We start from the raw sequence: 27,582 nt of genomic DNA, 5'->3' as shown, positions 1-27,582 counted from the left end.
GCCCTAGTTTCTGTGGTAGTTGACAGGTCCTCGCTACTCAACCTGCTGGCTGAAGTGGAAAGACAAGTCTGTGGAGGATGTGCCATTGGTCTCATCTGAAGTGGGTGGCTGCAGAAAGGGAGTGACTCTCCTCCTACGCTTTATGCCCGGAGCCTACATTGTCCCATCGTTAGCAGTACAGTGGGTGCGTCTACATGAGTTGCCTTAATGTGCAATTGTCCTGCGCGTTAGCGCATCGCAGCAAAAACTCTGCTAATGCACAGTAGCATGAGTCGACTGCATGTTAAGTGTTCCAAAAAAAAAAAGTTTGCCTTTGGTACTGCAGTAGTGCTGCTACTGTGCCTTTATCTAGTAACTCATATTAGAGGTATTAAACAGTGCACTGTAGTAAAGGCACATTAATGAACATGTAGACACATCCAGTAAGCCTTAAATTTAGGATTAACATTTGAGTGAGGTGTAGGGTAGGTGAGGGTGGAGTTGTCACTATCAAAGACAGATTTTGGAAAGCCTGGGATAATTGGTGTTGGTGTCTCTAAGTCGCAGTGGCTAGTTTTTACAGGAAAGCTGAAATAAAATGCCCCAAATTCTCCTTAAACTTTCAGCATAAGTGATAGTCCATGGCCCCAGTCCTGAGCCCACCATCAGACAGACTCTGATGTGTGATCTACACAATGCTTCATTATAAATATGTACTTTGACCGCAGGATAAACCCCCTCATATGAGTGTGATTAGTCAGACTGAGTTTTTTGTCCTGCCTATGTTTATGGTAAGTTGTGTTCATGTAAAAGTTTCCATGCTGGGAAAGGAGAGGTGATCTAAGATACGGAAAAAAACCCAAGTAATGGGACTTTCTATAGTGCTCCTAAGGGAGGAGGCAGTCACATGAATTGGCTGCTGGGGAAACTAGTTTGGAATTGAAAAAAAAAAGGGGGGGGACATTTATATTTTTTGACTAAATGGAAACTCGCAGCACATGAAGAAAACCATTTATTTTGGGAGTTGTTGGGATGTCGGGGAAAAACAACTGGAATTAAAAAATAAAACCTTAGACCACTGATGCAAACAGCAGCTTGAGTTTGCTGAAACTTCTTGTGGGGATTTCTTAATAAGCCCAGGTCTGCACTGGAAGAGGTTTGCTGTTACAGCCCCTAAGCTGCAACTTGCTGTTTTGCAGGGGAGATGCAGCTTGTACTGACCTAAAAGAACAAATCAAAACCAATGCTCACAGGGTAAAACTGACTCTATTGGGGGCACCCAGGCCCTGAGGCTAGGTTTTAGCTTTCCTCCAACCTTGAGGGTAGGTGTAGAGACATTGCTATCCTGTAGCTCAAATGATGAGGATGGAAACACGCAGTGTTTCTCCTATAGAAACGTTTGGTTTTTTAAGGCTTTAAGGCTTCCTTTGTACAACGAGGTGGGGAGAGTGCTTTGATTTTCTTTGCTTTACCAAGCTCTGCAGCATTTGTAGCACTGCCGTGACTCTCTCCCCCATAAACAAAGCTTTCCTGAGAAAATCCAAGACCGTCCTTATCCATTACACGTAATCTTTCTCTTACAAAACCTGACACAGCCATTTGAGGTATGAAAGGACATGAAGAAAGACCTGGAGGTAGATGAACATGTTAGTTAAATGTCCGAGCTGATTCTCAGCGAAGGCATACCTTTTCCCGGAGAGACCGATTGAAGCGGCCAAGTTATTAACTTGAAGAGAATGGAATTTATAATGGAATTGCCACAACTGTGGCTACACTGGACTGTGGGGGAAACAATTTAGAAAGAGTAATATTTATCTGCTGCTTGTTTGGAGAAGGGAGGAGAGGCCGGCGAAGATTGGTGGTTGTTCTTTGCTCAATAACCGTCTCCTTGGGTGACCTTGGTTAACATAATTTGTATGTACCTTGGTTTCCCTCATCTGTAAAATGAAAGCAGTGACAGCCTCTTCTGAACAGTGTTTTAAGCTGGTTGGATAGAAAAAGGAAAGAAAGGCCTCGTGGCTGGGGCATGGCTTTGCCTCTTAAGAAAAGGTCTGGATTCAATCTTCAGTCCTGCCAAGAATTTTTTGCATGCCCAGGTTGGGGCCTGCTATGGTAAGGGCTGTATGCACACAGAAAGAAAGTCTGTTTCTCAGTGAGTCTCAGTAGACAAGGCGGGCAAAGCAGAGGAGAAGAGAAGTATTAGTTTTCGGAGGCCTGGAGGGATTAGCCGTCTGGGCTAATGGCACATAGGGAGCAGTATTACCAGCCCTTTGCTTTCAAAAGTCTTGTCAGGTCTTCCAGAGATTGTTTCAAAATGTTGTTGGCAGAACACATGAATTTTGACCCAGCCCCAGGAACCTGGATGCTGTGCAGGTCTCTTGAACCTCACTTGTGCATCTCGATCACACAGATTTCAACCGTGACGGCATAAGAAACCCTCTGCCACATGGAGAGGACTTAACAGGCCTTCACCCAGTGGATTTTTGTTGGTTTGGAGATTTTACTAACAGAAGGTAAGTGAGGTCAACATAATAGTCCAGGTAACACCCAGGCCGTGAGCTCCTAATCCCTGCAATGCTCCCTTATGGTGCAGCAGAAGTTGAATAAACAGCCACAGAGAGACATGCTTGTCTATGGAGTGAGGCAGCTGCCACTGCAGAGACAGATGCCATTAAATCTTAGCAGCATTGTGAGGTTCATTAAGAAACCAAATACAAGAAATCCTGTGAACACGAGTGTATTAACCGCAATTAAGCTCGACTAATTTGCATCCCATAATTTATTTCATGTAACCGAGGTGCCTGTCAATCAGCTGCTCGCTCACCTGCCAAAGTGTAAGTGGGATCAATTTGCTGACTAACACAATGCGCTACAATGGTTTCTTGTTTGACAAGCCAGCAGCCTCCTGGTGAAAGAAGTTCCCTTTCTTCACCTGGCACCTTCTTTGTGAGGCATGAGGAATGAGCTACAGCAATGCCTTTGGAAAGCTAATAGCTGGCTGGTGAAAGAGGTGCAAACTAATTGGTGAGGTTTCACCAATGACAGTCCTGCTGATCTGGCCAAGATAAGGATAAAGGCTTAATTCAAGTGATCCTGGGGCAGGCAGGTTTTTTTAGCTGCTCATATGAGCAATGGCTGCACTCAGGGCTATGTGGAGAGTGGTAAGAAATGTATTGTGCTGCCAGTCTACTGAAGGTTAGTTTCTTTTTTTTTTTTTCAATGTATGGGGGGGTTTTTTCCCCCCTTTTTTCTTTTTATGGTTGTACCTTTTGTTGGCTGTCGATTGACCTTGTGAGCTAAAGATTTTTGAGACTTTAAAACCTTCAACGGCTTCCTAATCTCTTACCATAAACCTGGTAGATTTTTTTTTTTTTTATTTTTTTTTTTAATATTGTCACATTAACTCTAAGAGTTAGTCAAAGTGTCCAGGTGGAATATTTGACTAATTAGAATTAATTGCGAGGCTAAAAATTTCTGAAAAGCAACTAGTGACTACTGGGTGGGACATGCCTTAAAGTGTAGGTGACTTTTTTTTTTTCCTTTAGGTAGAGACCGTTCTAGTGGTTGTGGGAAAACTAGATCTCTTTAAGGTGTTTTATGTGGGTACTCAGAGTTGCTCAAACTGGACTGGCATCCAGAGTCCTGCTCGTGTCTGTCTGTGCATGTCTCTCTCTCTCTCGACCTTTTTTTTAAGGCTTAAAATAACTTCCTATAGGTCTTGCCACTGTGGCATTACCTTTCTGGCATGCTGTTTCTCACGAAGCTTGTGCAACCAGATTTCTGCAAACTTGGCCTAAGTGCGTGTGAAGTCTGTCTTCCCTTCCACTTAGATGCTGCCGTGGAGCCCCAGAAGAAGGAGCAGCTTCGTCCAACTGTGTCCGACGTTCCTGTCTACTCAGAGCATAGCAGACCCGAGGTATGATTTGAAGGGAAGCTATTGTGACCATCATTTAATGGTTTCTTTCTCTAAAGTTAGAGACTGTTCTGAACTGTTGTTTGGTTTTTTTGTTTTTGTTTTTGTTTTTGTTTTTTTAGGATAGGCATTTAAGGGGGCCACTGAAACAGCTTCTTCTCAAAGTACACTGAAACTCTGAATCTCCTAATGCCTGCCTTGGGGATCAGATAGTGTTAAACAGTCTCTTTCCTCTGTTTAAGGCCCTTGGGGAGGATTCTTTTTGAATAGTTATCAGACCTCGAGCTTTCATCTGATGTGAAACCAAATTTGTAACTTGACCCCAACTAAGTATTGAATTGGGGACGGGGGTGTTAGTTTCTGTACTGATAAGACCGTTCACTTCAAACAGCCAGGCTCTCTAACCTGGTGTTTCTACAGAATCAAACAAGTGATTTTTCCTTGACCCTTGTCTCTCCAAGTGCCTAGTTTATTCTTCACTTGGAAAAGAGATTTTACATGAGAAGAACTTTAATTGGCTGCAGTAAATGAAGATTAGGGTAACTTTGTAATTAAGACCCTGAACTGGACTATGACTTGGATCCAATAAGACTATCGGCATGATGGTCATACAAGTCGTTGCCAAAGAGTAAGTGCTGTCGACCTTTTGAGAGCGCGCATGTATGTGAAGCAGTCCTTCAGTCTCCTGGTCGAGAGAGCCACAGGCTAGTCAGCCAGCTCAGCGTGCGTCTGGAGAGGCCAGTTCTCTTTGCAACTACCCTATTTTACAATGCTCCACGGAGCAAAGCTTAAAACCAAGTGCTAACGCAATGTAGCCACCAAGTGGCAGTATCAATCTGTGGTTTGGTTTGCAGAATTGCTAGGCCAAATTCAACCTTGCAGCTCTTGGGGCCTGTCTAAATGACAAATGTCACAATGCGTCTGGCCTCTTGTACAACTAGAATTAAACTAGTGAAAAAAATTGGTTTTGAGTCATCTTGTTCTGGTGTGTTTTCTCTGATTGTGGCCTTCTTCCTTTGGCAGCGGGCAGTAGAATAAGGTCAGTCCAAGTTCTGGTCTATGAGCTCTCATGCTGAAAGGACTCTCAGTTAAGGGTGACTCTTATTGAAGTAGCTACGCAGGTAGCAGCAATCTTACCATAAAACATTTCCTTTTCCTAATGAGAATTAACTTTACCAACATGAGCACTTTTGTGCAAGTACAACTGTGCGAAGGCTACAAGAGTGTGGTAGTTTTAGGGGTCTTTGATTTTTATCATCTGTGGGGTTTCTTGTGAGCAGGCCACAAGGAATAGGAACTGATCTCCTGGGCACGTCTGCCAACGAGTACAAACAGGATAGGGAGACTAAACTAGCTAAGCAGCAGTGTTTTGTTGCAGTCCTGACATAAGGTGCTTCTCTGAGCTTCCCTCTCCTCTTTGGTGCCAGATGGCCCCTTTTAGTTAATCATCCTCCAGAAAAATACCGCAGTGATGAGCTATAGAAAAAACAAAGATGCGGAGAGAGAGATAAAATGGCCTTGTTTGGTAGGAGTATTACAGGAGTAATCTCTGTCCTTATGGCATTCCTGGAATGCCTCTGGTCAGGCATTTTCTACAGCCCTTCTCCACTTGGATTGATGTGGGGCAGGGTCATGACTAGGGAGTTAATTTCTAGCAGTGCAGTTATCCACACAGTGGATTATGCAGTTTAAGACCTTGAATGGGATCTGGAGTGTAGAGGGTAGTTTTGAGTTACTGTAATATATACTTTTTTTTTTTTCTCTAGGTCCCAGAGCCTCCAATCCAAACCACTACAAGTTTCCAGCTTGACCGTCCCTTTCCTTCAGCCCAGCTGGATCCTGAGACCAGAGATACAGCAAGTCAAGGTATCTCAACACCAGATCCAGGATGTCTTCATGGTAAGCTCCCTTTTTGTCCTGGGGTAGGTGAAAGAGCATAAGTATTTTGGGTGTGCATAGGGATGGTCTCCTACTTCAAATCTATACTTCTCTAAAGTAAATGCCACTATGGAGCTTTGGGACATGCAGCGCTAACCCACTAGCATAGAAAGAAGAGGCTCTAGACACCCTTTGTTGCTACCAAACCTATGGTACCGACTTAGCCCAGCCAGATAACATGGTGCCTTCCTGAGTTTCTTCCTTAAAAATGAGGGGCAGTCTTTATTCCTAACTCACTGCTGCTCCATGGTTTTGAGAGCTGCCAGCTCAAAAGCAGAGCTGGCATCACTTAAGCAAATCCTCCAGTGCATCCTTAGAGGTGGCAAATTTTAGTCTATGGTGATTTCTTGGGGCAGCTAAAAATGACACTGCCTGTGAGTGACGGCAAAGTGGGCAAGAGTCCCTACTGACCTGCCATCTCCTTTCAGATTTGGCAGAGGAACTGAGATGTTCCCAGTCCTGGACCAGAGAGCTTTTGTCTTGTGTGAATGATCTGGAGCAACTCCTGGGGCCAGCGGTAGGTCAGATGCTTGGTGGATGATGGGAGTGCTGGAGAGACCTGGATTCTGGGGGTGCTGACCTATTTTTCTTCCCTCAACCACTCTTGGTGGTACAGGTGGAGCAGCGAAGTTCTGTGCAGCCCAGCCAGAGTGAGGAGCTGCAGATAGACCTAGAGCGGTCACCGGTGCCGGAGCCGGAGCCAGAGCTGGAGTGCAGAGTTGTAAGGGCCAGGCAGATCATCTGTGATATCCAACGTAAAGGTAAAGGACCTGGCATATCGGATTTGTGGCCAAAGGGTATCAGTCTCTGTATCACTCTTGTCTGTCTTTAGGCTCTGAGCAAACTCTTTTGGAAGTGAAAATGTGGCCAGTAACCCAAGCTGCTCCCAAACCTCTTGCTGCCTGTGTTGGGGAAAGGGTGTGATAGCACTGACTGCCCTCTAGTATAGTGCTTGGTTGTGATCTAAATACTCACATATGTGCAGGGAAAATAGGGCATGTAACATGGGCTATTGAAGTGCTCTGAGATGAGGACAAACAGGGAGAACAATGTCTCCCTTGCTCATGGGTGAAAATGAAGGGACATGACTAGGATGTCAGGGCCAGGGCTTATGCCCATGTCTTACCTGCCTCTTCCCTTTTTGGTTTAATGCTTGGATGCCACCTGTCAGGCAGATGCCAGAGTTATTTCTCTAAGCAATTATCTGCCTCTTGCTCCCTCTCTTTGTAGTGGTGATTCTGCATAATCGCCTGCAGGATTTAGCAAGCTCTTTCCCTGCCTCCAGATATGGGGCTGTGCCCGTGCACCTGGCTCTTCCACCCTCATCTGTCTTGTCGCCACCTGTGCCTCCTACACCATTGCTGTCTTCTGCAGTTTGGTAAGCCTTGTAGTGAGCATCATACACTTTCTACAAGGAATTTTAAGCTCTGCACCATAGGTTTTTAGAGCAAGAATAGTGTCAGGAGGAACAGGAAAAATATGAAGATGGTCACTGTGTTGCAACATGCCTCTGGGCTTCAGGCCCTGTGCTGTACCATGGCAGGCAGTTCTGGGACTGGAGCAATTTACTTCCTGACTGCCCTGGCTGTACTAGTGCAGCTGTTCTGTGTCTAGTGTATATGGTGGGGGTTTTTTTGTTTTTGGTTTGTGTTTGTTTGTTTGGTTTTTTTTCTTCAGCAGAAGTGGCAGCCTCTGGTCTCCTGGTAGTATCAGAGGGTGATATTATTATTAGTCCTTACGAAAAAAAAAAAATAATAATGAGTCTCTGCACTGAGCACAGTGCAGAGCTGTGCCATCCCAGGGGGGCCAGACATACTTGTCTTGTCCCCAGCTGTGCATAGTGACAAGGGGCCTCTGCAAAAAAATAAATAAATAAAGTCTCCCAGGCCTTTAAAGCTCATACCTGTCATGCTCTAAACTGCTTCCCTCTCTAGGCACTTGTTCCCTAAGATCCCCAAGAAGTCGGCCATAAAACCAGCTGCAGAGACCTCACCACAGCAAAAGAAGGAGGCTCATGGTATGTGCCAACAGTATACATGTACCTGGCACTGGGTAGTGACCAAGAGCTGGGGAGGCAAGAAAGATCTGGGTAGTAGACACCATAAGTGGGTGGCAGTAAAACTGTCTCTGTGCCACTTGTAATGCTCCCAACTGGAATGCCTGTATGGCCTGGCCCAACCAAATGAATTTCTCCTCTCTGATTTTTTTCCTGAGAGGGTTTGGATGAAATGGCCTCAGCAAAATGTGGTGAGAAGCAGCTCTGGAGTTCATACCTCGCCCAAACCAGAAAGTATTTTTAATCCACGCAGGCTTTGAAAGGCCCATGTCCAACCCCACCTCTCTCTCCTACAGGAGAACCTCTCTCTCCAAGGCAGAACTTAATGAAGGAAATGCTAGAAACCATCCGCCAAGGTGTCTCTCTAAAGCCAGTGTGCTTATCCAGAGAGGTAAGGGCTGGAATTACCCTGGGCCTATCCCCCACAGAGCAGACTTGATGGGCCCTGTTGCTAGATTAGGGCAAAGCCAATACAAATGGAGGGGATGACAAAGGAATTAAAAGGCCTTCGGTCCACCCTGGGCTCTTCACCAAACAAAGGGATGCTGCTAACAGTAGGCAGTGAGGCTGGCATTGGACTCCGCCCTGACATTCTTCTCTCCTTCCAAAGGATGTGACGTCCCAAGTGCAAGATGCATCCTCTTTGGAACATGAGCCGGAGTCTTTGAGCAAGGAAAGGAGCTCTGAAACAGGTATGCATGAAAGGCATGCTGCTAAAACTCACAAGGGTGGCTTGGGCAAGCAATGTTTAAAGTAGAGACTCCATTTGGGAATATTCTGGAAAATGGATCTACTATCACGCTGCCTTACAGGTGCATAAAAGTTTGCACACTGGTACCCAGAAACCCTGCTGTCTTGTTTGCAGCTGCCCCACTGGATTCTTACAGCAGCCCAGCTGGTTCCAGCCAAACTCATCAGCCCCTTGGGTGCTCCATCCTAAGATCTAACAGTGCAGCCTCTACTGGTCTGCCTGCTGCCCTGGCTCACAGTGAAGACGGCTGCCCAGACAGGTAAGGCAAAGCCTTGCAAAATACCTACAATAGATGTTACTGATGCTTGTGGCAAGAACTGAATTGGCTGCACCTTCTTATGGAAAGCTTCCAACTAGCTTCTCAAATGTAGAACAAATGTCTCTTGAAGTGGGCTTTCCAGAGAATGGTCTTGGCTAATGGCTCTACTCTTATGCCAGCTCCTATCCACATGTGTTTGCTTGCCCATTGATTTCTCTTTGGGGGGCGGGAAAGGAGGTAATGAACACAAACACTCTCCTGGATGATTCTTGCTGCAAAATTTTTATAGATTGAGCACTTCTGGGGTAGGGAATAGGCTTACATGTGCACAAGGAAGCAATTTAACTGTCTCCCTGCAGAAAGGTTTAGCTCTTTCCTCCTAGAAACCAAAAGCAACCCAAGTAGCTCCCCTTCCTACTGAGAATCAGCCCATGCCTAACTTCCCCCTTTATGCCTCTGAAATCTTTCTCATTTTATTGAACCTCTTTTATCAAACTGCATGTTTAACTTTAGCAAAGTGGTCTCCAAAGCTGTCTGGGAGTGGTAGACACCCCATCAGATGGGTAGGACTTAAAGCTAGACTGTTGAATCCTCATCAGTGAAAGCCTCCCAAGGCTAGGTCCTTCATGCAGTTTAATATTTGAAGGTGACTCAGCTGAACCACGTTCCATTTTGCCAAAGCTGTATATTTATAAATGTGCTGTGAACCCTCTTGCACTACAGGACATGGGAGAAACCTGGCAGAAGATCTCCAGATGATGATAACAAAGGGACCAGTGCCCTTCTGGAAACCACCCCTCAAAGGGAAGGGGGCCACCTCAAAGAAGAGAACTCTAGCAGCTCCCCAGCCAGCTTGGACACCATTTGTCAAACACTGGAGGATGCTGAAGCAATGGACAGCAGCACCTCTCCAAGCAGCCAGGACCATCAAGCTGTGGAGGAGAAAAGCTGCGAAGATGAACCACATGCACAAGCTGTCATGGCTGGTGAGATGTGTGAGGAGATGCAGAGTGAAGCCCCAGCCAGTGTGATGGCTAAACCTCTTGGTGAAGGCTCTGGGGAGGTGGATCATGGAGCAGGCAGAGGTCCTCCAAAGATTGCTGAGCTTAATGGCTGCAAGGATCTGTCCCTTCACATCAGTTGCTCAAAGGCGGATCTGCTGGAGGATGACAGAGGCCAGGACACACATGTTGCAGTAGTTGTCTCCTGCCTGGATGAAGCTGATGCTCCGAACCGAAGTGCTGAACAAACCCTGCCTGCCCGAGAGTGTCCCAGCCCCCTGGTCTCTACAGGAACCCCAGGAGCACAGCCAGCCTTGAACCCTCTGGTTGCCTGTGATGTAGAACCTAATACCCCTCCAGAGGGTGGAGACCTTGCCAAGGGAGAGCCTGTGCTTCCAGCTGCTTCCCATGCTGCTCTGGAAAGGAGCTCACCAGAGGGAGCAGAAATGGTACTGGAAGGGGGAGCTGGGGTCAGCGCTTCAACAGAACAAAGCAGCTCCCTAAAGGATAGCGCAGCTGCAATGGCTCTCTTGTTACCAGGAGCAAAAGGGCAGCCTCCAGCAGAGATGCAGCTGACTGCTGTGCCAGACCTGCTCCTGGAGGCTGGCCCGGTAGCCTCCTCTGACTCCAAGATGAACCCTGTGGTCTTGGGCTCTCCTTGAGACTATGGGAGAAATGTGTAGTCTAGAACCAGAGCAGCAGCTCTCGGCAGCTCAGCCTGGTTCGGAGACCTACTAGGGCTGTGAGGGGGGGAAGGGGTGGGAGTTGCCAGTTTATGCAAACTCTAAGCTATGCACTGTCCTGAGGTCCACAGAGGCACCACTAACTTAAGACCCTGTTTGCTGTGGAATGACGTGACTTTTCTTGGTAAATCTGAACTTGATCCAGATCCGCATGCCATGGAAAATAGTGATGGGGAAACCTTGGCCTCCTTGCTGGATGCTTAAGAGCATAACATAAACTGGCACAGTGTTTCCAAAGAATTAGTGGGCTGAGGGGGAGGAATCACGGGGGCTGGTCTCAACACTTTTGGCCTTCTAATGGCCCCTGCAGTTGGAAAGGCGTGTGCATTTAACCAATTAATGCAGCTTTTATGCAAGCCCTTCTGGGACTTAATCAAGTTGGGGACCCCCTAGTTTTACTTCTGCAAGATGGCTGGTTGTAGACAATGCCTGTCTTCTCAATGTAGCATTAAGCAATCCTTTACTGGAGTCAAATAAAAGGTCTTTTTACACTTGCGCTTTCTCCCTGTCTCTCAAACCTTCCTGCACTGGTTGGCTTGCTTGCTATCCCAGAGCTTGCCACCGTAGGGTGCTGCCGTCTTTGAATTGGTGAGTGTGTTGCTTCGCTCTAAATCTGTGGTGGTGTTTAATCCTTCCTGGAATTTCTGGGCATATCTGAGCTTGTGGACAGTGAGTGACTGGATGCAAAATGTCACTTCAGTACTGAGACTTCTAGAAACTTGCTCAGGCAGGAGCTGCCCTCATTCACATAGTAAAGCTGTCAGTGCTTATTCAGAACTGAAGAGTTAGGGAGTAGGTTCAGTTTGGCCAGTCTCCTGTGGCGCGCGCACACGCGCGCGCGCGCACACACACACACACACACACACACACACACACACAGTAATTACAGTGCATTTAGTACAGGTAATAAACTTAATCCTCTGTAATCAGCGGTACTGCGCATTACCGCAGACTAATGCTTTTTTTGTGTGATTATGTGATGCCCATTGGACTAATGTACTGCACACCAGCACAGTTTTTGTCAACTACGCTAATGTGCAGTAGAAGTAGTCCAGTGGGAGCTAAGTGTCTCATGCAGATGCACCCATTGTGGTAGAGAGGATGCTAAAGGGCAAGTAAACAGGGTGGAACCAGGGTTTTAGTTTTTGTTCCCCACCATTCCTTGCCCACTTGCAGCCTCCAGCATTTAGGGTCTCAGAAGTTTTGATTTGGTGGCTCCGAACTTGTACACTCAATAGCTACTCATGCACTTTCTCCAAAAATTTGTCCAATCCCACTTTGAAGCTGGCTAAACCGTCACCTTCCGCAGGGAGACTTTCTGCTGCTAATGGAGGACAGGGTAGGACTTTGAGGGAGGGAGCTCTGCCTTGGGTATAACTCTGCTGACATTAAAACAATTGGGGCAGTAACTGTAGCTTGGTATTAAGATGTGGGAGGGATGGTCACTTTGTTTCTGGGCCTCACTGCCCTCACCAGTCTGTTTTTGGGTCCAGTGTTGCCAGTTACTCAAGCTTTCATGTCCTCTCTACCTCCAGGGGGGAAAAAAATCAGGTTAAAAATCAATGTTTATTAAAACTCTTCACTTGCGTCCTATTTTTTTCTGCATCTACAAATGCAAGACTTCCAGTAGTGAATTTTGGGAATGCTACCTGATGTGATTCTGTAAATGCATTGTCTCTATGCTGCGGACAAGTCATTGCAGCTACCTCTTCAGTAGGGTGGTATGCTGACAGCCATTACTTGTCTAGATTAAAAAAATGATATGAAAACAAATGACTTGGTTCTAGGGTCTGGTGTTCACAAAGCCTAGTTCCTTCTAAACTCTTGTGTCCGGGGGAGTGATGCTGATGGAGCAGTAGTGGCAGAGGCACTGTCAGTCTGCTGGACACATCTGATGCCTAACTGCTTCCACTTCAACCATACGCTCACTGGTGTGTGTGAAATCTCTGCCCCAGTAGTTAGCATGTGAGCTAGTAAGTCTGGCTGTGCATGGAAAAGCCATGCTGGCTGCTAGACAGATACTGCAGCTTTGCCATCACTGGAGAGAAGTGCAGGGGGAGCACAAATCTGTGATCAATACCCAAGCAGCTTAAAAAGCCCATGGAGGGCACATGCAATTTGAGGCTTTTTCTCCAGGTGAGAGTCACCTTTCTGCAAGACAGTGAAGAAATATCCTTTCAGCCCCTGTGAGGAAGCCGGGGAAATGCTGTGGGCACCAGTATAAGTGGGTAATGCTGTCCCTTTTTCTTTGCACAGCCCCACAAAGCTGCCTGAGCCTCTTAATATTATTTCTATTGCCTCATTGAACAAGTGCATTACAGGGAGGGTGCTTAGCAGGATGCTAAACAAACAGCCCAATATTTCATTGCGCGGAGACAGCAGGTATCGTGCTAAATGGGACATGCTGATCTTGCAGCTGCTGCCCTCACATATTTACATGCCGGTTTCTTAATTATTTTTTAAAGTAATGATTAATGAAGGCTGCCCGCGGGTCTTATCCCCTCAACCACCTGATTTCAGCCAGTCAGGTCCCTCCATGAACCAGGGAACAGCTGTCGTCTCATTTAGGGAAGGGACAAGAACCAACATTCAGCCTGTTCTTCCCCCCCACCCTCCCCCTAGGGCTTTGGGTTTGTGTTAGCAGATGTAAGGCAGGGGATGTTGGTGGAGGGGGCTGGTGGCTTAGGAGAGTGGCTGCAGGTTATTTGCACATCAAAAGGCTTTGCATCCTGCCCTCTATGCTATCAAGGTGGTTCACTTTAATTGCAGTTTCACTTTCTAAAGTGAGGCTGGCCATCTCCTTACTTGGGATCAGTCCCCATTCAGCCCCTGGTGATGGCCACTGATTGGTGTAGCTGCTGCAATGCAAAATTAAAAATCCCCCTAAGCTGTCACCTGCCTCAGAAGCCAGGGCAGCTCCAGTGGTGCAAATTTATAGCTACCCTTCTCCATGCAGCAAGCACTAGTACAAGTGTAGCAGTGGCTAAATCTGTGTAGGGGAGACCAGGGCGAGAGCTGAACACAGACCTTTCATGAGATTCCTTCTGCAAAATGCGCCAACCCTATTGCAGGTAGTGCCAGCATGCCTTGCATGCCAATTTAAAGTAAGCCTTGCTCTCTGACTAAAGTATGCTTCGCTTGCCAAGAGACTTAAGGACTCTGGAGGTGAACTGATGCACCTGTATCATCCCTAACTGCTGAGCAGACCAGGTGGGAAGTGCCTAGTCACAGTCAGCCCCTCCAGTGCCAAGTCTCTGCAAGCGGTAAGGAATCCACATGCAGGGGGTGAGTCATCTGAGCAAGTTGCTTGCCAAAGAGATGTGTGTGCAACTATGGTGCATGTCAGCATAAAGCAATAAAGCTCCCAGCACTGCTCACCTTGGTCCTCTCCTCTAACCATCCTCCCAGGGGCCTCCTGCAGTTGCCTCCACTGCCACAGAGGTGCCATGCACCTTGGCCTAATTACAAGAGGATTACTGACACCAAGGAGCCAGGGAGCAGCATTGCTTTGTAATGCTGAGAGCTTCTGTGGAGGGGACAGGCTCCAGGAGCGAAGGGTACTGTCAAGTGTGAGCATTTAAATCCTGTTGGGATGGGAATAAAACAGCTAGTCTCACTCTTAGGATCATACATATGTCACTTATGCAAGCTGCTTCCTGTCCCTCCCTTCCCCTGACCTCTTGTGCCTTGTGCTGCTGTTGGGCTGCTCTGTTCTGAAGTGGTGTTAATGATCTCCAGTTAGCTCATTAGATCCAAGTTTCCAAGAGCTCTTGAGTTCTCCTTCAGGGCCACACTCCTGTCTTGTCCCACTCAGCACCACTTCTATTTAATCGCCAGGCAAATGCAATGCTTGCCCTGGTGAAGAGGAAGCAAAAATAGACAAGAAATTTAAAAGGCTCTTCCTATAAAAAAGGAGCTCCTTATTTTTGGTACAGATATAGGCAGCAGAGAAGTTTCCAGGTGTGTGAACCGGCCCAGCATTCACCAGGGGGTCTGAATTTCTGTCTGGTGCAAGATCTTTTCATTACCCCCCCCATTTCACTGACTGGCTGTGGCATAGAAAAGGCACAAGTACATACTAGGCCAGTCCCCTTGATGGTCAGAGACTGACCTATCCAGGTAGGCTCTTCTTGTATGGTGTTCTGCATGGTACGGGCTGCAGTCTCCGCGTGGGTCCATAATTCAAGCGTGCTGATGCACTCAAGCTAAATGAATCAGGATCGAGGTGCCTCTCGGGCACACCTATGATGCCAGGGTGGCGGGTCAGGCTGGAAGCCAGCAGGGCAGCTGAGCGGAAATGTTATTTGAAGGTATTGTAACAGAAGATCCACTTTGGGGAAATGCGTGCGAAATGTCTCCTCCCTTCTTGGCTATTTGCAAAGGCTCTAAAAACAAACTCCCCAGGGCCCCAGGCAGTGCAAACCCAGCCAGGTTTTCCCTGGAAAGCAGCAGCAGCAGGAGGCAAGTATCCAACATGAATACCTGCCTCCTACTCTGCCACCTTCTCAGCAGGGGACGCCTGTAAACAATGCCTCTCAAGGAGGGGACTGGCACTGCCATGCTGAGTCAATCTGGCATCCTAGCAGGGGAAATAGTGCTGAGGCCTCCAAATCCAGCCTGTCCCTCCCCAGAATGAGTTCAGTGGAGCGAGCAAATGAGAAATTGCTCATGATATGTAATTTGCCTCATTTGCATCTCCAGTGCCTCCCCCACCCCCAACTCTTGCCTTTAATAGGAGGCAGTCCGGGAGCTGTCACTCCTAGAGCTGTGGCATACCTGAGTGATGGATCATGGCAGGAAAATTATCCTGTTATTTTTGGTGCTGGGAATATAATTTGCTTCACCTGTCACTTATTATGAAGGCTGCTTAAGTCTCAATTACCCCCGATTGTGGAGGGGAAACTGAAGAGGGGGAGAAGCTCTGCTACATGCGGCTGCTGCTCGTGGACAATTAGGATGCTTTCCAGATCCTATCGGCCATTATATCCTACTCTAGAGCTGTTGTTTTCATTGTTGGTGTCACTGAGCTGCATCTGATACACACACTGTTTAGATCTGTGAAACAGTCAGATCCGTATAGTGCAAATGGGCTTGGAGTAGATCTGATTCAGAGAAAACAGCCTGTTAAACAGTCAAAACATGTCCTCGGCTTTAGTGAAAGCATTTGATTCCCTCCCTCCCTCCCTGTCTCTGTGTATGCATTTTCTTTTCTGTCTCCATCATAGGATAGACTGAGCAGGGGAGCCCAGGAATCAGGGAGAGGCGTGGAGAAGGAGCAAGTGGTCTGACTGTAAACAGGCCGGCACATACCTAGTTGTACTCAGAAAGCCTTATTGAAACAAGTCCCTTGTAACTAGAATTGAATGGGTCCTTCAGACCAACTTGCTTGAAACCAGGGTCCTTCCTGAAATGTCGTGTGCCCCAGTAAAACAATCTGAGTGCCTCTGGCTGTCCAGCAGCTGCGGTTGAAGTGATATTTGCATACGTGTCTAGATCCTGCAAACTTTTTCTATGCCACAGGTAAATTTGTGCATGATCAGGACTAGTGAACTCAGTGGGATGACTAATGTTTAAGGCTCTATCGCTATGAGGATCTTTTTTATAAATACTAGAGCTGTTGGCATATTACCCCAACAAGGTGTTCCCAGTCTGGACTCAGTTATATTGGCAAAGGTGCACTTTTACTGAGATAATTAATCACCTCCGACAAGCCAAGAAAACTATCCAGATAAAAGCACAGTCTTGCTGGCATAACTGTGTCTACATGAGTGGTTTGTGTTTGGCATGGCTGCACTTTGTATACGTGCCCAACAGAGCTGAGCCTGGCAAAGCTCTGCATCGTAAACCAGTGGTCTCCAACCTTTTTAATACCTTTGGCATTTAAGAGCAACCCAAAATCTACCACACTCCCCGACCCAATCTGTAAGGAGGGAAGTGGGGTAGCAGACCGAGGAAAAAATTATTCGGGGGCATGCCTACTCCGCAGGTAAGTCCCACCGGGCTGAGGCCCCACTCAAACTTACCCTTGCTCCTGCCTCTGTGGCACTGTCCCTCATTGCAGGGGCCTCAATCTAGCCCCTGCTCCTTCCCTCCCCCATGGACTGGCCTGCTGGGCTGGGGTGCATGCATGCACGCACGCAGGCATTCAGCCCCCTACCCTAGGCTTGGATCTACCGCAAGAGGCTCCAAGATCTACTGATGGATCAAGACCCACTGGTTGGTAAGAGTGTTTGCCTAGTCTGAAATGCGAATGAGAAGTGTTGTGTGCCTGCGGAGATGTAGAGGTAGCATGCCGAAACCTTCTGGCCTCACTTCTCCATTGCCCTGCCCCTTTATGCACAGCAGCGCAGCCAATACAGTCGGGAGTTAGCAGCATTCGGCCTGCCTTCGCGCCAGAGTAAAGGACTGCGGAGGGTGCAGGGCAGCAGAAAACCAGCCCCTTTTGTGTGTCTCTTGCTCAGTTTTGCAGGTAGCAGATGGGAAAATGGATGCTTCCAATAACTGAGTCACAGCCCTAGCGGGCGGCTTCCGCCCAGGCAGAAGGGATGTGGATAAAGAGGTGTGTGCGCGAGAGGAACGGCATCTGTCATTAACAAAGATCCCAGTCTGGAATCTTTGTTAATCTGAAAGAGAATCAATAAGTCGGGTGTCCCTTGGGTTTAGCACTTCCACTTTCATTACAAACCAGAATTGCAGCCTTATAGTCTCATAAGCCAAAGCCAGGGGAGTTCCTGCAGTGTTCACCTCGTGTATTCATCCTTCCAAGGGAGGTGATGCCAGCATATTAGCTCCCCTCCCCAGGAGCTGCTGCTGTCTCCTCTAAGCAGCACAGTGCTGTCCTGCACAGAAGGAGAAAACAGAGGCAGCTGGTTGAACAGCATCCTGCTTCCAGAGCCCCTGCAAATGAGGGGGCTGTGGCCTGCGACTGAGGAGAGAAGAGGGAAGGCAGTCAGCTTATTTGGCACAAAGGGCTTTCAGAGTGGGGAGGGCCCATAAATGAGGACACAGGTGAAGGGCACATTGGGTTATTTGGGGGTGCAGAGCAGGCAGGAATATTTGACCTGCCAATTTCCCTCCTCCTGCACCTCTTTGGAAAAAGTCCAAGGACTTTACATGCTTATTTTTGGAGATGTGCAAACCTCCGCTCTTCCCTCCCCATCCTGAAATAAAGCTAGGGACAGCAGCAGCAATTGTGTGCATGCCCAGGGCCCAGGAATAACCCTGCCATAACATCCTTGGGGGCAGAGGAGTGGAGGGAGGAGGGAAGTGGCATGGAGGCCGAATTCCCCCCTCTCTCTGAGCCAATGCCACTTCAGGCATGGAGGCATCCATCTGACTCTCGGGGCTCGGGCAGCTTGTCCATACAGGACAGGCCCTGGACTATGTCATGGCTTTGTGGTAGTTAAAAATGAGCCACTGCAGGTGACAGAGGATGCAGGGCTGGTTGCAGGCAAGGGAAGCAGATTAGTATTCAGGAGGATGCTTGGTTGATTAATTGATTGGCTCTACCAATGTCCCTTAAAATGTCACTGCACATGGTTTTTAAGCCTCACTATGCATCCATCACTGCATGTGCTTCTTTTAGCTTTTTCCTCTAGCGACTTTGCCTGTAATGCAAGCTGGACTCACACCACGTGAGGCTACTGAAATAGCACTCGTTGGAAGTTGAGAGCAAGGATGGCTACAGTACTCACCTGGGACTCAGAAGACAAGGTTGCAAGTCCCAGCTTTGCCACGGACTCCCTATGTGACCCTGGACAAGTCATGTTTGTACCAGTATATAACATGGATGCCAATTAAACCAGGATGCAGAGCAGGTAGCCATGCAGCTCTCTGGGATAGCTGTATGCAGTAGGTGTTTTTCTAGTGGCTCACCATGGCAAGGTAATACTTCATTTGCCTTGAGCAAGTGGCTACAGTAGCATAAGCCTGTGCCAGGTGTAACTCATTTCAGTACAGTCCTACTCCTGCTTTTCCGGGGAATTCAGACTAGGTGACGGCAGTGATCCTTCTAGCCTTCAGGTCTGTAAAACAGAGGAGAAGCAAGATCGATTTTAAAAAATTTATTTATAAATAAAAACATAAAATGACCAGTAGTTTTATATCAGTCACCGGGAAGAACATCCAAAAACCTGCAAAAAAGGGAAGATATGTACAGGCTGAACTCTGGCCTTTCCCTGTGGCTGGGACAGGACAGCAGTTACTCACACGCCTAGGACTGACACATCGGCAGTGCACACGGTCGAAATCAAACACGGCATTGTGCAAAGGCAGCAAGTCAACGTCTCCAGTCAATCACATTGTACAGCGCTTGTGGAAGAGAGAGGGCTGGTGACAGGAGGAAGTCCAGAGGGGTGGCAGGAATTTGCCCCCAGCCTTCAGTGAGGGCAGGACCAGAGCCTGAATGGCATATGGGCTGATGCCTGGTAGAAAACGGTTAAAGGGACCCGGACAGGAACAATTTGGCTCCCTGTGGATCCTACATTTTCTGTCTCTCATTTTTCTTGCCTCTTAACTCTTCCCCAGTGGACTCCAATAAATTTACTTTAGCTTAGCTGCAAGACCTGAGCTAGCTGCAGGATCCTGGGATGAACATCCATGGCTTCTATCATGCAGGAACTCAAGATTAGTAGATGTGTTCCTCCATTGTATTTTTTTCCTTGACCGTCCAAATCACAACCCAGTCTGTCTTTTCAGTAGATACAGGCCCAGACCCGAGCCCTAGGGTTGAAATCCAGAACCCAGACCTAGATCCATCTTCATAATGCTCCAGAAACCATAGGGGCTCGAAAGCCAGACACAAACGTTGCACTGCAAGCCTGTTGCACCGTCCACTCCAAGTCATTTATTCCAGGATTCTGCATTTGCACCCATGTGTGTAGCTCCAACTTTAGTGGGTCCCCAAATAGCTGCAGGGCACCAAGCACACAGAGCCTCAGTATTTTATGCTGCAATACCTCTGGGGCAAAAGTTGTCTGTCCTGTGGAGCCTTCTCGGTACCTGCCATCGTGATGCTCGCCCATGTAACCACCCTGGTTGTGCATTGGCTCATCCCATATAACATGGTTGCCATTCCTGGGTGCTCAGCATCTCATGGAAGTGGCCCAAGCATCTGTTTTCAAAGAGGAAGCTGAACACACAGGTGTTTTGCTGTTGCTTTCTTAAACTTTGTTCCTTTTAGCAGCCAGGGAGAAAGAGGAATATTGGAAATGTGGAACTGTTCCTAGTCGAGTTGTTTTCCAGGAGGACCCAGTGGCTTTTTAAGGCAAACAAACACAACCATCCCTCTTTCCATCTGAGGCTGTCCAAGGCATCTCCCCTGCTGTGGATGCAAGGGCTCCATTTCTTTGGTTCCAAGCTATGGTCTTGTTCATTGCTAGTTTCTAGGCCCCTCCCTGCCTCGGTGTGCAGAACAGCCCTACAGAGAGGGGGTGAACGTGTGACATGCACAGGGAGGAAAAAGCAAATATGTTCACTCCACCGAGGGAGGGAAAACTATATTACATGGAAATGTCTGCAACCATGCAGCCCGCTCCTGACAGAAAAACTTTCAGGGGAAGGGGGAACTGGAGGCAATTGTGCTCTGTCTGAAGGATCGGATGGCTTTCATCGCCAGAAATGGAGAGGGACTCATTCGGATGGATGGATGGATGGATGGAGTGCCAATGATGCTCCCTGTCCAGGGAACAACAGCAGCTTCCAAGCTCTGAGAAACAGTCAAGTTGTCCTTGTGTCAAGAAGGGCCCAAGACACCAAGCAGGGATCAGAGTGGGATCTGATCCCTCCCAGAGCCTGTGCTTGCATTGATACTCGGAGAGCCGGTTCTCTGATCTTCGTGCCTCATCTTTGCTCACAGCAGCACAAAGGCTGGGCTACATCGGGATGAGCTCGGTTGTAAGTAAAATGAAAAAGCATCCTCCTTTGCATGGGCTGGAAGCATAAGCTGGGATCTACGTGTGGGCAGAGCAGCTGCTCTCCTCTCATTCAAGGTAGGAGGCTAAGCCGTCCCCTTGAAGACACTGACCTGCCTTCTGGAGCCAATGCAGAGGAGAACCAGGAGTGACACTTGGACTTACAGACTACCTGGTTCTTGCCCTGTGCAGGGAGCAGTCAAGCTAAATATTGCCCCTCACTTGGGCTGGCACAACCCATCCCAGTGGCCCTGCACTGGCATTCACGACTCCCTAAAATGCAAAGCAATGGGGCATTAGTCCCATGGGCCAGGACTGGGCCTTTCCCTGTCCTGTTGGTTTCTGCTTTTTGCAACAGATGGCAGGATGATGACAGTGATGGCTGAAGCCTCCTCTCAGAAAATGAGAGGAGACTCACTTGTGCTGCGCGCCCATTGTGTTTGAGCCCAATGCAGGTCGGTGGTAGAGGGGCACCTGGTATGTGGAGAAATGCACAAGGCACAATTTGGCTTCAAAGCATGGTGTTTGGCAGGCTGGCTGGTGTGGGGGTTGGTGACGGGAAGGTCACTTCTCTTCCCCTCCAGTTGTTCAGCCACTGGCTCAAAACTAGGGAAGCAAGTGGCTTAGGGGTGACTAGCTCCTCCCTTTGCTTGTGCTAGCCAGCAACCTCCCCTATCCCATCACTATTAGCCAGGCATGAATGCAAAGGGAGTTTGGTGCATTTGGGTCCTGGTTGCCAGTGGATAGATACCATGGTATCTAAAAAACGTGGTTTTACTTACTTGGCAAGGGAGATCCCCTTCTTGGCCTTGAATGACTCAATGTAGTTGAGGGTGATGGCCCGTCCCTTGCGCTGCGGGCGGACCGACCCCTGCAAGAGTCTACAAATGCCTCCAGATGCCAGGATCTCAGCTAAACAATTAATGGTGCTGGGGGCTTGTTCTCCGGCTCTCCTTCCAGCTTGCTCCCTCAGCCTTTTGGCTCGGGGCAATCAAGACTAGGGGGCATCTGAACTCCAAGGCCTCTGGGCTTGGAGCTTGCACGTGCATTTGGCAGTATCTGCAGCCCCAGGCTGAAGAGCCTGGGAGGGAGGAGACTTGCCACCACAACCAAGCTCCGCTTAGTCGATAGGATTAGTAGATAGAACTGATTTGGCTGATTTGCCCTGAGACGCGAAGTTTCAAAAAAAGAAAAAAGCCCTGTAAAACAAAAAAACCCCACTGTGATTGGGGCAGATTAGTCCCCTGGTCGGCATGTTCAGGTGTAGGGAAAAAAAGGGCGGTGGAGATGGAATTTTCTTCTTTTTCCTTAGGTTCGTTTCAGGCCAAAGGGGAGGAGGCCCCTGAGCATGACAAAGGCTTGTGGATGAGACCCCCACTTCTCACCTCCTGGCCCACTGGAGGCTGACCCTGTTCACACCTCTCTGGGGGTAAAACTGGACAGTGCAGCCCCGTGGGCTTGGAGCAGCATTTAGCAGGTGCCGAGCTCCACGGAGCTCATTTCTATGCTGGAGTTTTCCCATTACAGGCAGAAGGAAGATTTAAGGCGGTGGCTAGAAAACAAAATGAGATCATTTTCTTTTACCAGCTCCTGTCAACTGCTGTGCCTGGAACCCACTGCCTTAATGGCACAGTGGAGAATAATAAGGCAGCCGGCATTTGATAGGCGAGAAGTGTGGGGGATTCAGTCACAAAGAGAAGAGAGAAATTGCCTCCGAGCTGGGTATGATGCACGTTGGGCCGAATCCTTCCTTGGAGTAACTAGCACCAGTGGCTTCTGCAATGTTTCTCCAGGGAGGAGTGTGGTTTGGAAATTCAGATAAATGCTTGTTCTTTTTGTGATAGAGATGCCCCTACACTCAGCTACCTGGCTGGCAGGTACAGCAGGGAGGATGATAGTGCAATAGCCTTCCCCGTTGTAAATCTGGGGCCTGATTCAGCATCACAGCCATCTGCAGTGATTTATGTCAGGATAAAGTGGGTGTAAAATGCTACCATTCCAATCTGACAGCATCTCACACCCACTTGGCACTTCATATAAATGGCTGCACAGAAAGCAAGAATCAAGTCCCTGAGCTTCAAATCTTCATCGGATCACAAGGGCAGCGAGTTTCCCAGGGCTCTGTCAAATCATTTGCTGCCACCAATTCACAGGTTTGGTGCAGTTTACTCTTCCCAAGGACCAGGGCTAGAGAAGAAAAGGGCGGCATGGCTCAAAACTGAGCTAGGTAGGAAGCTCAGGGCTGGCACGGCAGAGGATGGGCTTTGTCCAGAGCTGACGATGGGGGGGATTGTCAGGAATTGAGAGTTTTCTAGGTTTCCTCATGATGGGAACAGTGTAAGGAGTTGCAGGTCAGAAGGGGAAGATTAATGATGGGACATGGGGGTAAAGCAAACCGCGAGTCTTGGATAAGATAATCAGTTGTCTGAACAGAGGAGTGATGTCGACCTAATACCTGTGGCATTCAGCATTTAATAAGGCTCTGTGTGGGAAACCATTAGCTAATCTGGAGAAAAGATGGATTTTGGTAGAAAGAATGGATGCCGGGTTAGGAACTGGCTAAAGCAGGGGTGGGCAAATTGCAGCCTGGGGGCCAGATGCGGCCTGCTAGGCCAGTCTGTCTGGCCCACGGGGCCCTTAAACCATTTAGAAAATTAGTATTTATCTGCCCTGGGCTGCCTGTCATGGCTTGCCAAAACTCAGAAAGCCGCCCTCTGCCCTAAATAATTGCCCGCCCCTGGCCTAAAGGGAAGGTGCCAGTGGGTCGTGTTGGAAGAGGAAGTCGGTTTATTCTCTTGTTCAGCCTCCTGCCTTCGAAGTTATTCTGCTCTCTAATTGTGAGCTGCCCTGAGCCTTTGCTGGGAAGGGCAGCATCCATTTCAATGAGATAAAGATGATCGCAGTTACCACAAAGACTGAGATGGCCCTACATTTTTAGGGAGTGATGGTGAGCACTTGTGTTGCTGGCGCTCAGCAAGGAGGCCCTTTCTGAAACAACAAGATGTGTTAAATCAGGCACCTGAAATCACACTCCCCTTCAGAAGATCTTGGCTTGAAATGCCACCCATTGGGGAAAGGGCTGACATCCACCGTCAGAGAAGCGCTGGCTGCCACCCTGCAGCAAGCACGTGGCTGCGAAGAGCTGCACCGCTACAGCTGGTGAAGGGACCTGTATGCCGCCTCCTGACCGCGGGCATGAAGGGGAAGGCGGATAAGTTTTCGTTTCTAATATCATTCCTCCCCACCCTCCAGAAGAAACTGTGAGGAGCAGAGCTGAGCTGGTAGGAATTTTTTAAACCAATATATTTTAGTTGGAAATAAATGGCTTAACCCCTTGCCCCAGCGTGGGTTTGTGTATAAAAGGTTTCACTGGGCCAAAAAAAAAAAAAAAATCTGTTTCTTTTTATGAAACCCGAACACAAAAGCCACTTTTGGCTTTCAATTTGTCAAGTCGAGTTATTTCCTTTTCTTCTGCCCCCTGCCCCTCTTTCAATGACAAAAGGCAGAAAAATGGGGGGGGACAAGGCCTCAAAAGCCAAAACCTGACAATTGTTATCAGCTTAGCTTTTTGGACACCAAACAGTTTTCAGGAAAAGTGTTTGCAAAGCACTGCTCATGCGCACGTTAGGGTTTCCTTTTCCAAATTCCTTTGAATTTTTCAACCTTTTTTTGTGCAGCTCCTATCCTTTATCCTGACTGGCTCCAGGAGCCTGGATTTCATTGCTCTGAAGTGGCCTGGGCAAGGGGAGCTCGTGAGCGCAGATGTGCCTTTCAGGGCAGTTGACTTCTCCTGGTGGCCTTTGGGACTTGTTTTCTGTTGCGCCTGGTATCAATCCTCAGCCGTTTGCCTCCCAGAAACCAGATGGGATCCTCTAATCCCTCTTCCCTCACCTGCACATGCCAACCGTTATCACACCAGCCCAGCGGATGGATGGGCTCACGTCAAGCCTGCTTATCCCGGGGCCTGAACTAGCTGAAAGCTGGCCATTCTTGAGGCACTCTGTGTTAATCGAATGAAAAAGAAAGCTGGGCGAGATTCGAATCCAAATCGCCAGCATGGCAAAGACCCGCTCAGCCCTTAGCAACTGGAGCCTGGAAGGCTTCCACAGGTCTCTGGTGGGATAAAAGCTTGCAGATGTGAGAAACCAGGATCAGTTGGAGGAAGATGAATGTTTTAGAGCAGCTTTGCATGTTCCCCAGGCCTTGGGCCAGGGTTCAATGGCTAAAGTGGGGCATTAATCGTTTCCTGTAGTGCACAGGAGGAAGAGTGGCGGTGTCCCTAGTCTCCCTGTTCCAGGGGCTGGACCAGTGTGCGTATTATTTGCTGAAAGGAGGCTGGTTTCCTTCAAGTCACTGACCCAGTGGTCCCTCCGGACTCCTGGGAATTTTTGGCCAGCATCATATAATTCCCTGATAGAAGAGTTGTTTGCTAAAGTCCTGTTCCCCTCCCCACCCCCAACCCCTTTCCCGCTTCTCAGTCCTACGAGCAAGGGCAGCGAGCACCTTGCGAAGGATGCATCAGACACGAGGAGCAGATGATGGGCACGTCACCATTGGCACACACGGCTTTTTCACCTCTGCAACACGACAGGCAGCTGGGGCACCGTCCTGGTGCAACACTGGGGGCTCATGAGCTGGCTGGGCAGTCGGCTCGGCGAGGACACACACAGCTCATCTGAACTTTACATGGGCCGCCTGGCACGGATTGAGCTGCCAGGATGTCCTCCTCTGTCCTCGCCTGAGAGAGGCCTCCCTCCCCACTGCCCAGACGTGGAGGGAGAGGGAGCAGGCCTGCTCAGATCTCGGTGGCAATGATGTCTTCATAGGGGACGTCAGTGCCATGGATGTCCAGGTCGATGGGCTCTTTGCCATCCTCCCCTGTGGCCAGCTGCTGGAGCATCTTCTCCAGGTTCTGGTTCCTCTTGTACATGTGCAGGTAGCTCTGTTGCAGCTGCTTCTGGTACTGGATCACCTTCTCCTTCTCCTCCTTCCAGACCTGCCGCTCATGCTGGAAACTTGAGTTCATCTGCTCGTTGTTGTCTCGCTCCGCCTTGAGCTCTGCCTTCAGCCTTTCCAAGTCCCCCTGAAGGGCTTGGACGTCCTCCATTTTCCCGCTGGCCGGGTTGACAGGGGCTGCCCCATCCCTCCCTTCGTTCCACTGCTCCTTGAGGATGGTCAGCTCCGTCCGGAGGTCCACAGTCTCCTGCTCCAGTAGGTTCACCTTTTCCCGTAGCAGCTCTGACTCGTTCTTCTTGCGCTGGAGCTCGTTCTCGCACACCTCCAGCTCCATGGTCTTCGTGTGCAAAGAATCCTCCATGCTCTGGGTTTTCATCTCCACCCCATCCATTTTCCCTCTCACATCCTTCAGCTGGGCTTTCAGACTCAGGATCTCACTGGTCTTGGCATTGAGCTCTGTCTGAGACTCTTTCAACTGCTGCTTCAGGAGGGAGATTTCACCAGACTTCTGGCAGACCTGAGGGGGGGCGGAAAACAGCACCTACAATTAAGGCTACTGCTTAGAAACCATGAACCCTGGATAGAAGAGACCAAAACTATGTGTCATTTCGTTTCCTCCTTACCAGTACAGCCAGTGGCAGAACTGGGGAGTGGTCCCGGCTGAGAAATCTGCTTTGGCCCTGGTGCCAAAATAAGTTTCACACTCGGGTGCCACCCCTGAATGTTACAAATAATTCAGTTGCAAACAACTACGTATAGAAAGGGCAAGATTTCTACCCATTAACACAGACCGGTGAGTGGAGCCTATCTGGTAGTTATTCCAGGTCTTGACATGAATGAGTCTCGCCCACCGCCCAAAGCACGGCTGTAGGAATTGGGCAGCTGAATCCCAGCGACACTCAGTGCGACTTGAACTCCCAAATCCCTCAACAGTTTTTGAAAATCTCTTCCCTCGAGGATGCATTTTCAAGGGCTCTGTACCTGCAGTGCATCAAGGACCCCATTTCCAGCAGCTCCTGCTGTTAACGCTCGCAGCCAAAATGTCCAGATCCAAATACCCCCAAGCCATCTCAAGCACTAAGCTCTTCCCTCTGGACACCGGGCCCTTCAGGAACGTGGTGCTGCCATTATCAGTTTAGGCACAAATCTATAGAAGTACTTAAAATGAAAACTCACATATGACAAAGAGTTAAAATCAATTTATGGTAGGTGCTGCTGCCTCGTGAACAGATTAGACCCCAAATAGCAATGCTTCTGTCTGTGTGGCAGGGATGAATATCTGTTGCTATTTTTTTATTCAGACTGTGAGGAAGAGAATGTTGCCCTTGAGTTTTCAGCAGTATAAGTGTCTAGTTTTAACAGTGCCCAATCAATAAGAAAATTACATAAAACTTCAGCCGGGATTGGGAAGGTTTTAATCCTCTTTGATGAATGACCAAGATAACCCTAGGTAGTTGTTATTTATGTAAGTGGAGCAGCTTTACTGTTCCTGCGGGGGCAGTCCGCAGTATGAAGATTTGTGTGATTGGATATTTGAACAACTGAGTTATTTTACTGACCCATTTTTTTCAAACAGTATTTTTCTGTGCAGTACTGAGCGGATTGGGAGGGGGGCAGGCAGTGGGACACACAAATCAGCAAGTCAGAGAACTACCATCTGACAGGCAAATGGTTTCTCTGGCTTAAGCAGACATATTCTCTGCAATCTGTGCTTACAAGCACCCACATGCAAGCATGCATGAGCTAACTGCAGTCAAAGATGGCTGAAACTCTTCACTGGTCAGCATAGTGTATTTGTACAGGAAAAGCAGAGACCAGGAGATGGAAAAGGGCGAAGCACACTGCATTAATGGTTCTGATCTCAAGCCTCTTGAAGACGATAGCAATTTCTCCACCAACTTCAGTGGGCATTGATAGGGTCTCAGTTGCCTGCCTGCTAGAGCTCTGGATGCCTTATAAATGCAACAGAGAAGTGAAATAAAGGAGATTAGACATAGTGCATCTGTAGATGCAAAAGGGGTACCTGTGCAGGCAAGAAGGTATTTGCACAAACTCTTCTTCACATATCTAGGTAC

General features: G+C 48.4%; 2 protein-coding genes across 7 annotated transcripts in view; one reads left to right on the top strand and one right to left on the bottom strand.

Annotated features, from left to right (window-relative positions):
- The first annotated feature begins 2,471 nt into the window (after nt 1–2,471).
- On the top strand, nt 2,472–11,442 carry LOC149862310 (uncharacterized). Its single transcript, XM_090051357.1, has 11 exons — nt 2,472–2,492; nt 3,810–3,895; nt 5,659–5,791; nt 6,259–6,347; nt 6,447–6,591; nt 7,061–7,208; nt 7,765–7,847; nt 8,183–8,277; nt 8,497–8,578; nt 8,752–8,896; nt 9,620–11,442. Exons 8-11 carry the CDS (start codon nt 8,212–8,214, stop codon nt 10,557–10,559), a joined length of 1,233 nt encoding a protein of 410 aa, XP_089907483.1. The 5' UTR covers nt 2,472–2,492; nt 3,810–3,895; nt 5,659–5,791; nt 6,259–6,347; nt 6,447–6,591; nt 7,061–7,208; nt 7,765–7,847; nt 8,183–8,211; the 3' UTR covers nt 10,560–11,442.
- Nucleotides 11,443–18,694: 7,252 nt separating this feature from the next.
- LZTS1 (leucine zipper tumor suppressor 1) overlaps nt 18,695–27,582 on the bottom strand; it is a 36,425-nt gene continuing 27,537 nt past the window's right edge. For all 6 annotated transcript variants that reach the window (XM_090051684.1, XM_090051683.1, XM_090051682.1 and 3 more), the window contains exon 4: nt 18,695–26,024. In XM_090051684.1, coding sequence (XP_089907810.1) covers nt 25,347–26,024 — 678 coding nt within the window. In that variant the 3' untranslated portion in view covers nt 18,695–25,346. The remainder of the gene's footprint in view (nt 26,025–27,582) is intronic.

The sequence above is a fragment of the Crocodylus siamensis genome, chromosome 6 (assembly GCF_052110815.1).
Source record: "Crocodylus siamensis isolate JL-2025a chromosome 6, ASM5211081v1, whole genome shotgun sequence".
NCBI lineage: Eukaryota > Metazoa > Chordata > Crocodylia > Crocodylidae > Crocodylus > Crocodylus siamensis.
Note: the sequence above shows the minus strand (reverse complement) of the source record. Positions and strands in the feature narration are given on the sequence as shown.